General features: G+C 35.8%; 1 protein-coding gene across 1 annotated transcript; it reads left to right on the forward strand.

The window, feature by feature from the left end:
- Positions 1-2,005: 2,005 nt before the first annotated feature.
- zmat5 (zinc finger, matrin-type 5) lies at positions 2,006-6,856 on the forward strand. The gene is made up of 5 exons (XM_066661621.1): positions 2,006-2,240; positions 2,491-2,553; positions 3,248-3,328; positions 4,110-4,221; positions 6,306-6,856. Exons 1-5 carry the CDS (start codon positions 2,114-2,116, stop codon positions 6,445-6,447), a joined length of 525 nt encoding a protein of 174 aa, XP_066517718.1. The 5' UTR covers positions 2,006-2,113; the 3' UTR covers positions 6,448-6,856.
- Positions 6,857-14,757: the final 7,901 nt, after the last annotated feature.

Here is a 14,757-nt window from a genome sequence, read left to right on the forward strand (position 1 = left end):
GAGCCTACCTGGAATCGATATTGATATGAGATAATGCAAATACAAAAGGAATGTTAAAAGCAATTGGAAATAACTAGGAAAATTAAACAGAATATTCCCAAACAATTTCAAGATATTTCTAAAATATATAAAGAAAATATAACAAAACCATCAGACAAGGAACAAGCAGTGTTATTTTTATGTTCTTCCACTTTGACGTGACAATGCAATAGGGCTGAAAGGATTTTTACCTGTCAAGAGACTAAGGTGAAAAAGTAAACTCAATTAAGAGAAAACAAGTTGCTGGCAGCTTCAGAAAAACTGATGCTATGCATATGCACTTCTCAGGCACTTGCCTTTGCTAACACTGCAGATGCGCCCAAGTTTGACATAGAATTCACATGTTCTATGGACACTTTCATGGTCTCACCTGATGAGGAAGTACGTCTGGGGGTACCACTGCCCAGCCACAGCCTGTAGGTGCATGGACAGAACCCTATAGAGATCCTATGGTGAGGGATGTCTTGGAGGAAGTGCGCCACATTTTGGGTTTAATCATCCAATATTTGCAATGAATACAGGCAGTTCTAACACGAGCCCTACGCTGAATCGGGCTCTCACAAACTCCCCTTTTAAACACTCTGCCCTCCATGATTTCTCCTTTTGTTCAAACCATGTGTTCCAGTTCAAGGTCCTTCTGTTCAGCCTGTTCTTGGCACACACTTTTTTTTATTTTTCAGATACATGAGGGCAGCCCTGTCCCCTCTCATGGAGTCAGAGCAACTTAGCTTAGGGCTAAGCACTTCTTTCAGGCTGCTCCTGCATGTTCAAGGCACGCTTAAGGCATGTACTGCTCAAGTTCTGCAACTCAGCTTGCTGGAATTGATGCCACTGCAGATCTGGATATCCCAACAGGGCCTTGAAGGCCTCCATCCCTGTGAACATCGACCACACATACATGTCCACTCTAAGCTTCTGGCAGTGCCTCTTTTTTTGTCCCCTGCTGCAGAGAGGTGATTATATTTCCCTCTCAAGTTCAGGTGCATATGGGAGCACAACCTTGTTTGGAGCTCATGTGCACCTCCTCATGCCTCTCAGCAGATGAATTTTTTTGGAGCTGAGAGCATGAGAGCAGTGTTTCTGGTTCTGCACCACCTCAGTCCAGTACTATGGGATCATCCATTAGGACATTGTAAGAACGGCTTACAATATCTATCACAATGATGGATCTCACTCCGTGTCGGCCCTACATATAACACATCATATCTTACAGTGGGCTCACTGAAGGCAGCTCACTTACCTGGGGACCTCAGTCAGACTTTCTTTCAAGACAGCTGCTCGACCTGGGGGAGTGGTAAATGAGCACCAAAATAGTACTACAGATCTGGGACATGCAGAGACAGCAACAGATCTCTTTGCCTGCCAGGACTCCACGCATTGTCCACAGTGGTTCTAACACACGAATGAGTTGGGGGTAGTGGGTCTGGATGTATTGGCACACAATCTGGCCTCCCTTCAATTCTCTTGGAAATCCTGCTCTGGCCACCATATTCCTAATCATCTACCAAGCATGCTTGACTAAAATTGTGAGCCAGTTTGTTTCCAAATAAAATCAAAGTTAATTTTGTTAGTTTAGTTTTAAAATATATATCGTGGGTAAATAAAGTTAGAAAGGCTTTCCATTTTAATGAAATATATGCTTTCCAGAATCTCTTTGCAACCACAAACTTGGCTTAGATTTACATAGATTTAACACATTCAACACAAAAGCTTCTCATTCTCAAACTCCACAAGAGGACACTGGCGGGAAGTCATATATAATATTATAATATAATAGCTCACATTTGTTTTAATGTCATTGTGACCTTTGAGAATAAATCTAAGATTTGCAGTGCTTTTGACACTTCTTTGATAATCAGCTGTTGATTACAAACATTTAGCAACATCTGATTTTTTTAATTGCGGCACTAACAACGGATTCTACTCACACTCCAGTTCAGTAGATGGCGGTAAAGCACCTAAAGCTGCCTTTAATCTTAAGAAGAAGAAGAGGAGGCAGTCTCAATGTTAACTTTAGCATCCGATGAGAAATAAGTGATTTTTTCTGTGCATTAGTATTTTGTGCTTTGTAGCGATGGGAAAGCGGTATTACTGCGATTACTGCGACCGTAGCTTTCAGGATACACTGCACAACCGGAAGAAACATCTGAACGGCGTTCAGCACCAAAGAGCCAAGAAAGCCTGGCTGGATGTTTTCAGAAGTACGTTTGCTTACCTTACCATACCTTACTTTACTTTACTTTACGTAATATCAGTTTATCTCACAAAGAACCAGAATATATGGAAGAACTCAAAGACAAGGTGAAAACTGAAATGTTCTTAATGTTATTTATTAATTTACATCTGCTTGTGTAACTTATTGAAAACAACTGAAAAAATAGTTCTTGCATCAGCGGAATAAGATACATATTTTAAAAAAAATTTCCAATATTAATATAACTTTGTTTTAAGATACTGCTGCAATTCTACAAGAGGAACGGTCAAAACAACCATGCAGGAAGTTTCTGCAGACAGGTTAGTCTTTCTTTCACAGGCAGAATCAGATTTTGTGAAATATTCTTTATTTTTATTTTTTTAAAGATCAAATTAAAGTCAAAACTGAGTATTTATTTATTTATTTATTATAGTGGTTATCAGTTATGTTTCCTAGACAGTTGTTGTGTGCCACATTGTTCACAGACGAACCCAATACAGTGTGACACACACTACAGGTCTTTAAACTCTGTGAAAAGCCATATATTTCTAAATTAAGTCTGTATCTATATAACCTTTCTTTGAGGGTCATTAATAGTGCAACAATTCAAGTGTCAGCAGTTTGGTGAAATGTTTAAGATGTTTACAGATTAAAATGGAGGAGGTGTAGCATTACCAGAGGGAGAACCAAAATCAAAAACATGCAAATGTCCAGAATGCTGTAACTTGATTGCAAAACTTCAGGAAACCTTATCGACCTGTAAACACACACAGACACAGATACATTCCAAGTACAGACATAGCATGCATGATATGGTTTGCAATGAAATGCCTGTTAACACCAAAAAAAAAAAAAAAACAGCAGGTTTAGGAAAACTTGCAAAATCAGCTTGAAACCTTGAAATCTTCACTTGCTATTATTTTATAGTTATTTTAATATAATTAGGAATGAAATGCCTCCTAGCCTTCTCACCTTGTATTTCTTTCTCTGTTTCTCCCCCTCTACCTCCATCAGGCCAGTGTGTATTTGGCCCTAGCTGTCGTTACTCACATTTCTCTGAAAAGGATATGAAGGCTTTGGAGCAACAGATTGAAGGTAAGGCATTTTAACTTACATTAGGTTTCTCTCTAAAATGTTCATTAACCTACTGACCAGGAACCAGACAACAGCAGCATTTAAGGGGACAACCCACTAATGAGCCTGAAACCTGTGACCACCTTTCTAATACACATGCTGCCCAAACAGTTCTGAAAATCCAGCTCATGCCACAAAAAAAGCATATGATGTGGTACAGTGTTTCTCTCTGAAAGTAGCCAGTACCATGGACTTAATGCATCTGAGGGTACCATTTGCTCTCTGTTATGTACCAAGATATCAGCACTAGATTGTTCTGTAAGTTGCCACATGGAATAGATCTGACTTTTCGTTCTGGCACAACCCAAAGAAACTGAGATTTTGAATTCAGGACTTTGTAGGACAGGGGAAAGGATGAACTGTTCTTCATGTCTCTCAAAAAAATTCTGAACATAGTGTTTAGTGTTCTGCATCTGAAATGCGGATTGTGGAGACTTGTGTTTTCCCATTATTCTCCCTGTACCAGTAGAATAATAGGCAAGTGGTCACAGTGTTTTGGCTAATTTGTATGTTACTATTACTATGAGAAATTCCATAACAATATGTATTTGTAAAATTACATAGGGTATTATATCAATGCTAAAACCTTAAACAAGCTTCTGTATTTTGAAAAAACTTCTAGGCAACCTATAAAGAGCATTTTTACAAGTTGGCAAATGATGATTAAAATGAAGGGTATTAAATAATTTTGAGAGCTGAACAGTTTTAGAAGCAAATGAGTTAATCCTGGTTGTGTTCTAAGAGGAAAGGTGGCAGGAGATGGACCCTGACTATGACAAAGTCTCAGATGAACCTTCAGTGGACGAGTGGCTTTCCAGAATGGAGAAGAAAAGAGCTGCTATGAGGGTGGGAAGGTAATTAATCTACAAAATCATGATAACACATAATGTGTTATTTTTCTCTGTGAAAATACTAAGATTTGATTGTTTTGTTCTGGGCACATAGCATTGCTTACATTGATATTCATTCATTGTCTGTAACTACTTATCTAGTTCAGGGTTGCAGTTCACACATTCACTCACACACTCGCACCTGTGGACAATTTAGTGCCACTGATCCACCTACCAGCGTTTGTTTTTGGACCATGGAAGGAAACCGGAGCACCCGGAGGGAGCCCATGCAGACACAGGGAGAAAACACCAAACTCCTCACAGACAGTCACCCGGAGCAGGGCTCAAACCCACAAACCCAGGACCCTGTAGCTGTGTGACAGCAACACTACCCGCAGTGCCACTATGTTGCCTTGCATTGATATTATTAGTATATAAAAAAGAACACTTTCAGATTAGATATTAATTAATCATATGAATTGATTACACAAAGTTTGTCTTAAGGACCCAACTGATATGTTGGCTTATTAATAATATTGTCCAATGCTGAGGTCCCACCAACATATTGATATAGACAAAATTTGCCTGTAAAGCACTGTAAATGTCTCTTTAAATGCTGAAAAAGAATAGCCCATTCATTGAGCTTGTAATTTTCTACTGAACAAAACCTATTCATACTTTTGGACACTGGGGGGCAGATCTAATAGAGGGCCTCTGAACTCACCATCTTATTTTAAGTCAGAGTTTAAGGGCTCTGATTAGAGCTGTACAGTAGAAGAGTCCTGAATATAATGAACTTTGGATACAAATAATAAAAAATCTTGAATCTGATCCTTGCAAGACAGTCAAGTTTGGACACAGGCAGAATAAATGAAAAGTATATAGAAAATTTATTTCTCACGCTTTTGGAGCCTTACACAATAAACAGTTGAATATAACAGGTGAATTCACATAAGCCTTAGTCTTTGCAAGCAAAAAATTAATCATTGCTCATCACTTTATGCCAAACTTCAAGACAACTGTCAAATAGTTCAAAGAGAACAATTTTCAAAGCAAGATTTCAAAGAATGTAGGTTATCTACATTAATTAATATTGTAAAATGTTTCAGGAAATCTGGAAAATATAGATTACAGCTGTAAATTGTGCACCACTGCATCAAAGACAACCTGCAGCTCGTTATCCATTGCAAATGTTACTGTAGTATAGGATATTTTTCGAATGCTGGACCCACGCTCATCTCAGATGGTCCAAAACACATTTCAGCTTATTTTTCTAAAATCAATCAGTGAACACGGCATAGGTGACTTGCATATGTGAGATGTTTCCTTTGATGTGGAGGCAAGCATTGGGTTTTTAGGGAGGCGTATGCTATCTTCAAGATGTCTTATACTTGGAAGTCCATGGTTGCTTCAACAGGACCTCATTCTGTACATGTGTACATGCTACATCAACATGTCTTTGAAGCGAGAGAGAGCATGTATTTGACTGTCCTGCCTACAGTCCAGATCTGGGTCCTATGGCTCATTGTGAAGAGGAGATTCAGGCAACAGCCAAAATGGTTGAAATCTCCACTAGCAAAATTTTAACAATTAGTATCATCAGTTTCCAAATGTTTAAACTAATTTAAAGCAATAGGGTTGTAAAACAGTGCCTCTGTCCCAACATTTTTGATTGTGTGAATGTGTTTATATATAAAAAATACAATCAAGTTGTTCACAGAAAACATTGGAAATGTTTTCTTTTGTACTTCCTTCATTCATTCATAGTCTAAAACATCTATCAAACTCAGGGTCGCGGTGGGTTTGAAACCTACCTGGAATCACTGGGTGCAAGGCAGGAACACTCCCTGTAGGGGGCGCCAGTTCATCACAGGACAACACACACTCACGCATTCACACCTATGGACACTTTTGAGTCACCAATCTACCTACCAACATGTTTTGAGCTCTCTTGTAATTTTGCCAGTTAAATAGAACTTTAAGTGAAGGGACAAATGATAGATTTTAGTTTTTATTTCATTTTTCAATATTTCCCAACTTTTTAGGAAATAGGATTTGTAGTATATCATAGTGATATGACATAATAAGATATGGACTTTTCTTTTAAGTGTCTTAAAACCAGAGGAAAAGAGAGAAGCTGAAAGCAGTGACCAGCCAACGTTTTTGCTGTCCATACCTGATCTTCCACCATCACTTCTTCCTCCACAGCCTGGAGGATGGCGAGGGACCAGCCACAGTGAATGGGGTTGATATGAAGTCTATGTCAATTTTCAGGATTGTGTATATAATTACTTCTCTGTATTATTATATTATTTGGCCTTTTTAGCAAAGGATAATTTGATTGTTAGCATTCTAAAAACAAATCATATGCTACAGTAGCATTTGCAATAGATAGCAAGCTTCGATCTACACATTATATTAATGTCAGCATGCTCTCTGAATGACAGTAGGTGAAATTGGCTTTTTTGCACATGTATGACAATGTTGTGATAAGTTAATGCAGTATGCTTTCCCGTGTATGTCTTTAGTATCAGAAAACATTCTAGAACACTGAATAAATTAACCTGTTTAAAAGGAACTTTAAAAAGGACAATTTTTGGACCCATCATAAGCTTCAAACAATATCTAGTTTATGGTAACCACAATCTAATCTGAAAATAAACAAATAACTTAAATTTCTACATTTTTCCTCTCTCTCTGTGTGTGTCCATGTCTCTGTGTATGCGCTTGTATAAGATTAATATAAATGTAAATATAATCACAGTTAATACAAAAAATAATATAAAACAAATAAGAGATATACGATTTTATTTGTTTTATAAAGTAGTAGGTGTCAGTGAGTTTGAAGAACAATTTATTGTTCAGACTCTCCTTGATTGCATGATGATACATTATTTACATTCATTATTTATTAACCGGTAAAACTAGGTACTGGATGAAAACCTCAAATAATACAGACCCAACGAGGAGAGATTTGAAAAAAGTTAAACCAACACATTCACACACAATATCACACTCACTGGAATAATGTTATTTGGTTTTATTCTAATGTTGGGCATTATTTGTTGTTTACTTTTTAGCAAATAAACACTTACTGCTTGGATAAATAGCTTTTTAAAACTTTAGTACAGTACTGTTTGTGTGTATGTGTATGTATATGTAAACACCTGTCATTTTAGTGTAGGAGGTTTCATGGCTAAATTGGACCAGCCTGGTGGCCAATCTTCATTAATTGCACATTGCACCAGTAAGAGCAGAGTGTGAAGTTTTGCTCTAAATATTGCAATGCACACAACATTATGGGTGATATACCAGAGTTCAAACGAGGACAAATTGTTGGTGCACGTCTTGCTGGCGCATCTGTGACCAAGACAGCAAGTCTTTGTGATGTATCAAGAGCCACGGTATCCAGGGTAATGTCATACCACCAAGAAGGATGAAACACATCCAAATCACAGCAGAATTAAATATGCACCTCAACTCTCCTGTTTCCACCAGAACTGTCCGTTAGGAGCTCCACAGGGTCAATATACATGGCCAGGCTGCTATAGCCAAATGGTCACTCATGCCAATGCCAAACGTCGGTTTCAATCTTGGGCTGTGGACAATGTGAAACATGTATTGTTCTCTGATGAGTCCACCTTTACTGTTTTCCCCACATCCAGGAGAGTTACGGTGGGGAGAAGCCCCAAAGAAGCTTACCACTCAGAGTGAAGCATGGGGGTGGATCAGTGATGGTTTAGACTGCTGTATCATGGCATTCCCTTGGCCCAATACTTGTGCTAGATGGGTGCGTCACTGCCAAGGACTTCCGAACCATTCTGGAGGACCATGTGCATCCAGTGGTTCAAACAGCGGTGCCGTGTATCAGGATGACAATGCACCAATACACACAGCAAGACTGGTGAAAGATTGGTTTGATGAACATGTGAAGTTGAACATCTCCAATGGCCTGCACAGTCACCAGATCTAAATATTATTGAGCCACTTTAGGGTGTTTTGGAGGAGCGGGTCAGGAAACGTTTTCCTCCACCAGCATCACGTAGTGACCTGGCCACTATCCTGCAAGAAGAATGGCTTAAAATCCCTGTGCAGGACATGTATATGTCATTCCCAAGACAAATTGACGATGTATTGGCTGCAAAAGGAGGCCCTACATATATATATATCCTCCAATATTGACATCTCTCCCATGATAACTGGCGTATGTGTAGGAATATTTTTTTATCTGTACTTTAATTTAGATTTATACCTCACTGAAATGTGTACCCTCTTAGGATACAATTTTATGCTTCTACAGCAAATGAATACAGTTTAATATAAATATCGCCTAAGTAATCTTATCTATACATTTTTAAAGCGGTTTAAATAAATTCTTATGAAATGTACATGGTTGGCAGCCTTCATTATTGTTCATATGATGCTTATGTTTTAGGAGAACATTGGCCTAATGTAGCCATTGTGATTGTTGAGGTTGAAACCCAGCATGGACAGTTATATTCAGTTTCCTTTGGCTTTCTTGCAATTGAATGTGCCTGACCACCTACCCATTTTGCAAGTGTTCCATCTTTGCTCTGATGAATATTATTATGGAAACTGATGTGTTATAATACATTTGGTTTCAGAAAAGCTCAATCAAAAGTAAATCAATGTTTAAAATTTTTTGCAGCTCTTTATAATGTCCTTTGCTAGTACAGGCCACGTCCATAATGGCTGAAACAGGGAGGTGAACTCAGACATCGTTTGGGTTCTTGAGTTTGGATAGATAAATACACGGTGGAAAACGGTGGAGGCGGGAGCAAGTTTGTCCAACACGGAAATTACAGTTTTATTGAGTTTGCTGGGTATATATAGGGCTGAGGGGAGGAGTTTGGGCATGGTCCTACTGCCAAAATTGTCATTCTTATATAACTTCAATTATCTCCGTATAATGTATGCTATGTGACCATCAGCATCCAACTGCTCTTACAAATAAAGGTTCTTGTCATGTAAGATTTTTTTTCCCATAGGAAATGGTTTGCAACTGATGTACTTAAATACTCTCAATTAGGAATACACACACAATTTATTACGATACTTCAAAAGTGTCAGAGTTAAATCCAGTTACTTTGGACAAACCATAAACATTACATGTTTAATTCAGTTGCTCACATGATACATTTACATGTAACAGCACATTTCAGCACATTGTAGTTTCTCAGGTTATTGTCATAATATTGAAGCAGTTTACATACATCAGATGCACAGGGTGCTGCTATACTGTAGTATGTCATTATATGAACCATGTTGTGACCTGTATATGATATAAATACCATGACAGTCTACCATTCATGGACAAACACCAAGTATTTTATGTTATATCACAATTAGAGCAATTTTTCAAAAATATAGATTAACAAAGGTTACATAAAATATTTACCATATTTGATATTATATCGAGGGCTTACCCCCTGCAGACACCCACCCACCCTGCCTGAGAAGTAAAAATATAAGCATGTCTAAATAATATTGCTTATTTTCATGAGTAAATACAACCATAAAACACTATCATTGGTGGAATTTTGGAAATTTAAATCGAGATATGTTTGCGATAGCTTTGTCACAGTAAATTGTAGTACAAGTGTAGTTTTGCATATTTTAAATACAAACATTGATTCTGACTTCAACATAACACAATACATCAAAATATTAACACATTACAAACATGCAGCTGCAAACCTTTTAGCAGATTACATCATTATTACTCAAAAAAACTCAATTGGTTCAGCAATATATCCCTTTACTGTTCTGCAGGTACACTATGCCAGATTTATGGTCTGACTGATCTGAGTCAAGGAACCCTTTAGATTAACCCAACTCTGCTCATTGCTATGATACACCGTTTTGCAGTGTATCCTACTGAGTAAAAATATTAAACTGCAAAAACACAATCTGTAAGGGGTTAGAACCCAAGCCTTGAGGTGAACTGAATGAATAAATAAATAAATAAATAAATTCTGACTGCTACATAGTCTGCTACAACACTGCTTCTTAGCATTATTTAAGCCTTTTTAACATTAACATAGTTCTTATGTACAAAGATGGTTCTCCATCTAAAAGTGGTTCCGCTATGGGTGTATGTCAAAGAACCTACGATCCATAAGAGTTCTTCTTAGGCTTTTGATCAGTGTAGCATCAAGTACAGTGCAAAAAAAAAAAAAAATAAATAAATAAATATATATATATAATACATGACAGGAATAAACAGTGAAAACAATGAAATCTGCAATAACAATTTTTAAATCACACATCTAATAGGTGTTACATACTGACATTGAAGGGTGCACATGATAATGGACATGGACCAACACTATCTCACTTGTTCTTGAGGCACTGAAATTACAAATAGTTACATAAACAACTAACAGTTACATAGAAATAATCAATAGAATTCAGTTAACAATCCATTATACCGAGGCAAGGGTTAGATGCATAGAGGACATTTTGAGCATGTTTTCAGGCAAAATATTGCTTTTGCTTTATATTCTAAACCAAATGTGTATTTTTGTATGATGCCAAAACTGTTTTCCTCATTCATTTATTGTTGCATTCAAAAGGTAACAGGTTCATATGAGAATTGCTACATTTATTTATATAATTATAATTTGAATGAATATTGGACACAGTTCGAAGAGTATTTTGGAGTAACAACGAGCCTAATACATATCAAACACAAAAACATGGGACTTCTTGTGTATACATAATAAAAATTCATGTTGAATTCACATATATTTATACTTTGTTTATACTTAATTTTCCATGTTGCATATCCCAGAAATACTAGCACAAAAAAAGAAAACATATTTCTGTAAAAGAACCTGAGAATCTGTATTGGATACCCCATGTAGCACGAATTGCTCAGTTATTTTGTTTCAAGTAATAAATGTAGATAAGTATTATTTAAATAGCTTTTAACAGTGAGATTTGTGTCATAATTCCCATATTCATAAGCATATAATTCAGTCATGGCCAAAAACATTATTTGCACCCCTACACTTCTTTCAACAATGCACCACTTCACCCAGAAAATTGTTGCAGTTGCAAATGCTTTATTATTCCAATGGTAATTTATTTTGATTATATAGGAACAACACAACAATTCTGAGAGAATAGTAAATTTTATCACTCCACTCGGAACTACAGAAATTCAGTGGAAACAATTACTGCCACCTTTTCAAAATTGTTGGAAGTAACTGGATTTCAATCAAATGATGGACTTTTAACTTGTATTATACAATATTCTTTTGGCAATAAGTGTTGGCAATATATAAATCACATTTCTCAAGGCTAAATCCAACACTTACATCTTAAATTTCCTGTGGCAATAGTGTTCTAGTGTTCTGTTGCCATCTGAATAAAGTTGAACTCAATGGTAGGAGACACCAGAGAATCCCAATTCTGCAACAGATTAATAAATCTTACCTGAGGACAAATGAGAATGTCCTCTGGACAGATGTGTCAAAAATATAGCTATTCATTTTAGCACATCATTTTATTGAAATAAGGCCCTCAAAGAAGAAAATGTACATTATATCAAAGATGGTGGGGCTTGGCTGTTTTGGCATTTGATGCCGTGTACTGCAAGACTTCCAAAGGCTTTTTTTCAAGCACAATGTCCCAAAGGCCCAGTGTCAGAAAGCTGGGTCTCATCAGATGACATGAATATGTATAAGACAAAGCACTGCAGAGTTCTGAAGTAGACAGATCTAAATCCCATAGAACATCTTGAGAGGCAAGCTGACACCCCAACACAGCAGCTAGAAGACACCCAATAAACCTGGAACAGTTCAGAGTTTTCCAAAGGTCCAGTAGAAGGGTATAAGAAACTCCATGATTACATGATGCGATCCCCCCACCCTCAAACAGGTTGCTGTGTCTTGTTCCAATGCAAACAATAAAATAAACAATTGAGGACCAAAGTTTATGTAATTTCTACAATTTTTTGGGAGTGGTATCTTTTCAGAAAGAAGTGCAAGGGAGCCAATATTTTTGGAAAATAAAATATGTTAAAGGAAAATGAAATATGGTAAATTTAATTAATAAAAATGAATATGAGGTTTGGGATTTTGAACCAAGCATCTGCCACATCTTTTCATACTATTGTTCATGCCATGCTATTAATTTGATGCCTGGATTCCTAATTGGACAGTCTTGTGATTTTCCGTAATACCGCCAAGAAAATATGTGGAGCAGCCTTGCATTTAGCATATATGCTTTTGCTAACATGCAAATTTACATTCCCTTCTCTTTTGTTTTTAGATTTATTTTCAGGAAGAATTTTACAATTAGAAATAATATTGACAACATGCATGACATTTGCATTAATGTTTGATTGCATAATGATACAATCACAATGATGGTTTTAGCTGTCGGCTGAAAATGATTTAAAACAATAGTACATTAATAAGATATTATTACAATATTGATCAGATGACTAAACATTTACTTGAGTGGCAAAGCCATCACAAATGCAAAAAGCACCGATTACAAGACATAATATACATAATAAAAGATACTGTGGAAAAATAATAAAATATACTGTGGAACCAGACATATAAATCAAATGTAATAAATATTTTAAATGATTAAATCTAGTATAGTATTTATAATATGACAACATGATAATAATTATTCACTTAAAAACAATTATAAAAACTATAATTGCAATGCAGTTTCCAATCAAGGCTAATTAAATAAGCTCTGTTTTAACCCTTAGGTCAAAATATTTAAAACTGCTTGTATGTCTATTTGTGAGAGGTGTTTTTGAGACAACAAAACTAAATGTTTTTTTATTTTGGTCTTTTAAGAACTGTGTGTAATCCACCATGCTTTGCATAAGAAGAAATGGTCTAAAATACGTAAACGGGCAGTAACACTAAACAAAGATGGAAACACATTAATTTAATACAATATATGAGCCCCAACCCATCAGCGGTCTGCATTAGAAAGTATCAGATGACCACACCACAACATAAATAACCAAAGGCACATAACATGTACTTTAAAGTATATTTTGTGTAATTATACAATGAAAAACAGATGTATGTGCTTCCAGTTGAGAACACCATTTTCTGAAATTAAACTGTGTGTGCCAAGGCATCACACAAATTCAGCTTCTACAGTTGAGTAACAAATCAGCACAAAACTGCAAATGTAATGTTCACAAAAGTACACAAAACCTAACTAATAAAGGCAGGACATTCTTTGGTCTGATGAAAATGGAAACATTTTTTAGGACATGGACCAGGCTAAGACATGTAATTCTTATCAGAATTACTGCATAGTTTTTTTGTCTTTTTACTCTCAAGATTCTTGGCCAGACGAGAATTCTTAAATTTTTTCTAAACACACAAAACCATTTTCTTCCCAAAAATGTCACCTGACCTGATTCATAGAACATCATAAAATGGAACAGATCTCAACAAAAAAGTACTCTTGTTTCAGTTCCTTTTAAAATTTGTAAACTCAAACATTTGTTTTTACATATAAAAATAAATAAATATTTAAAAAGAAAAGTTCTATGATTTTAAACATTTTTGTAATTTCCAAACAGCGAATTGAACAGGGCTTTACTCACTTTTGTCATTCACTATAAATATATATTCTAGTAAGTTTATTAATTTTGTTTTTTAAAAGTCATGTAATTCACAAAACACAGAAAATTGTTCATTAATGTTTATGGACAGCAAAGTCTGCCAAAATAAAAACCAATGAAAATAATAAATGAATCACTTAATGCCATTAGTAAATATGGTCAAAAGAAAACTGAATTGCAAAAATTAAACAAATAAAGGCATATACATTTTAATAATGTAATCTGATATAAATTAATTGTTTACTTGAAATAAAGTGTACAGTCTCCTTCTGACCATTTTTATAACATATAATGTTAATATTAATTATTTATAGAGCTGTTTTATTATTATTATTATTATTATCAATAATGGTTATATCATGATTTTGCTGCAGAATATCATTAGTTTTCAATAGGTAATTTACAAGATTTCAAATGATTTCAATCTGATTCTTTCTTGGTGTTTTTTATTTTCTTATTTACACTTTTTTACTCACTTTATTTCACTTTATTTACTTACTTACAAGTAAGAATAGAAAGAATGTTATTTGGTTGATTAGTAGATTAAGTGAGTTATTTTTTAATTTTTTTAAGTGAGTTAATATGACTGAAGTGAGTTTGTAAGTGAGCTAATATGACTAAAAAGACTGCAAAGCAGTCAGTGGGGGGATCTTTTCACGCGCTGGTCTTGCCTGCCTGAACATCAAAAACATTCTCCCTTAGTGTCATGTGGACCAAAATGAATCAAAATAAAATTAAGAAGTATTTTTTTAAAAAGTGGAAAAACATCAGTGCTAGTCACAAAAACAGGAAAGAACTGGAATCCACAGTTGGCAGTGCAGGTAGCCAGGAGCGCCGTAGATCTAAGGGATGTGATTGACTAAGTGCAATGCGGAAGAGGAGGTCTTGAATCATGTTATTTTTTTGGAAAGCTATTAGTAAGACCA

Source organism: Hoplias malabaricus, chromosome 2 (assembly GCF_029633855.1).
Source record: "Hoplias malabaricus isolate fHopMal1 chromosome 2, fHopMal1.hap1, whole genome shotgun sequence".
Taxonomy (NCBI): Eukaryota; Metazoa; Chordata; class Actinopteri; order Characiformes; family Erythrinidae; genus Hoplias; species Hoplias malabaricus.

Bases quoted from the DNA above. Each gene is read 5' to 3' on its own strand.
- zmat5 (XM_066661621.1), top strand. From the start codon at position 2,114: ATGGGAAAGCGGTATTACTGCGATTACTGCGACCGTAGCTTTCAGGAT. The intron at 3,329-4,109 runs GTAAGGCATTTT...TTGTGTTCTAAG, and splicing joins TTTGGAGCAACAGATTGAAG to AGGAAAGGTGGCAGGAGATG. The intron at 4,222-6,305 runs GTAATTAATCTA...TTTTCTTTTAAG, and splicing joins GCTGCTATGAGGGTGGGAAG to TGTCTTAAAACCAGAGGAAA.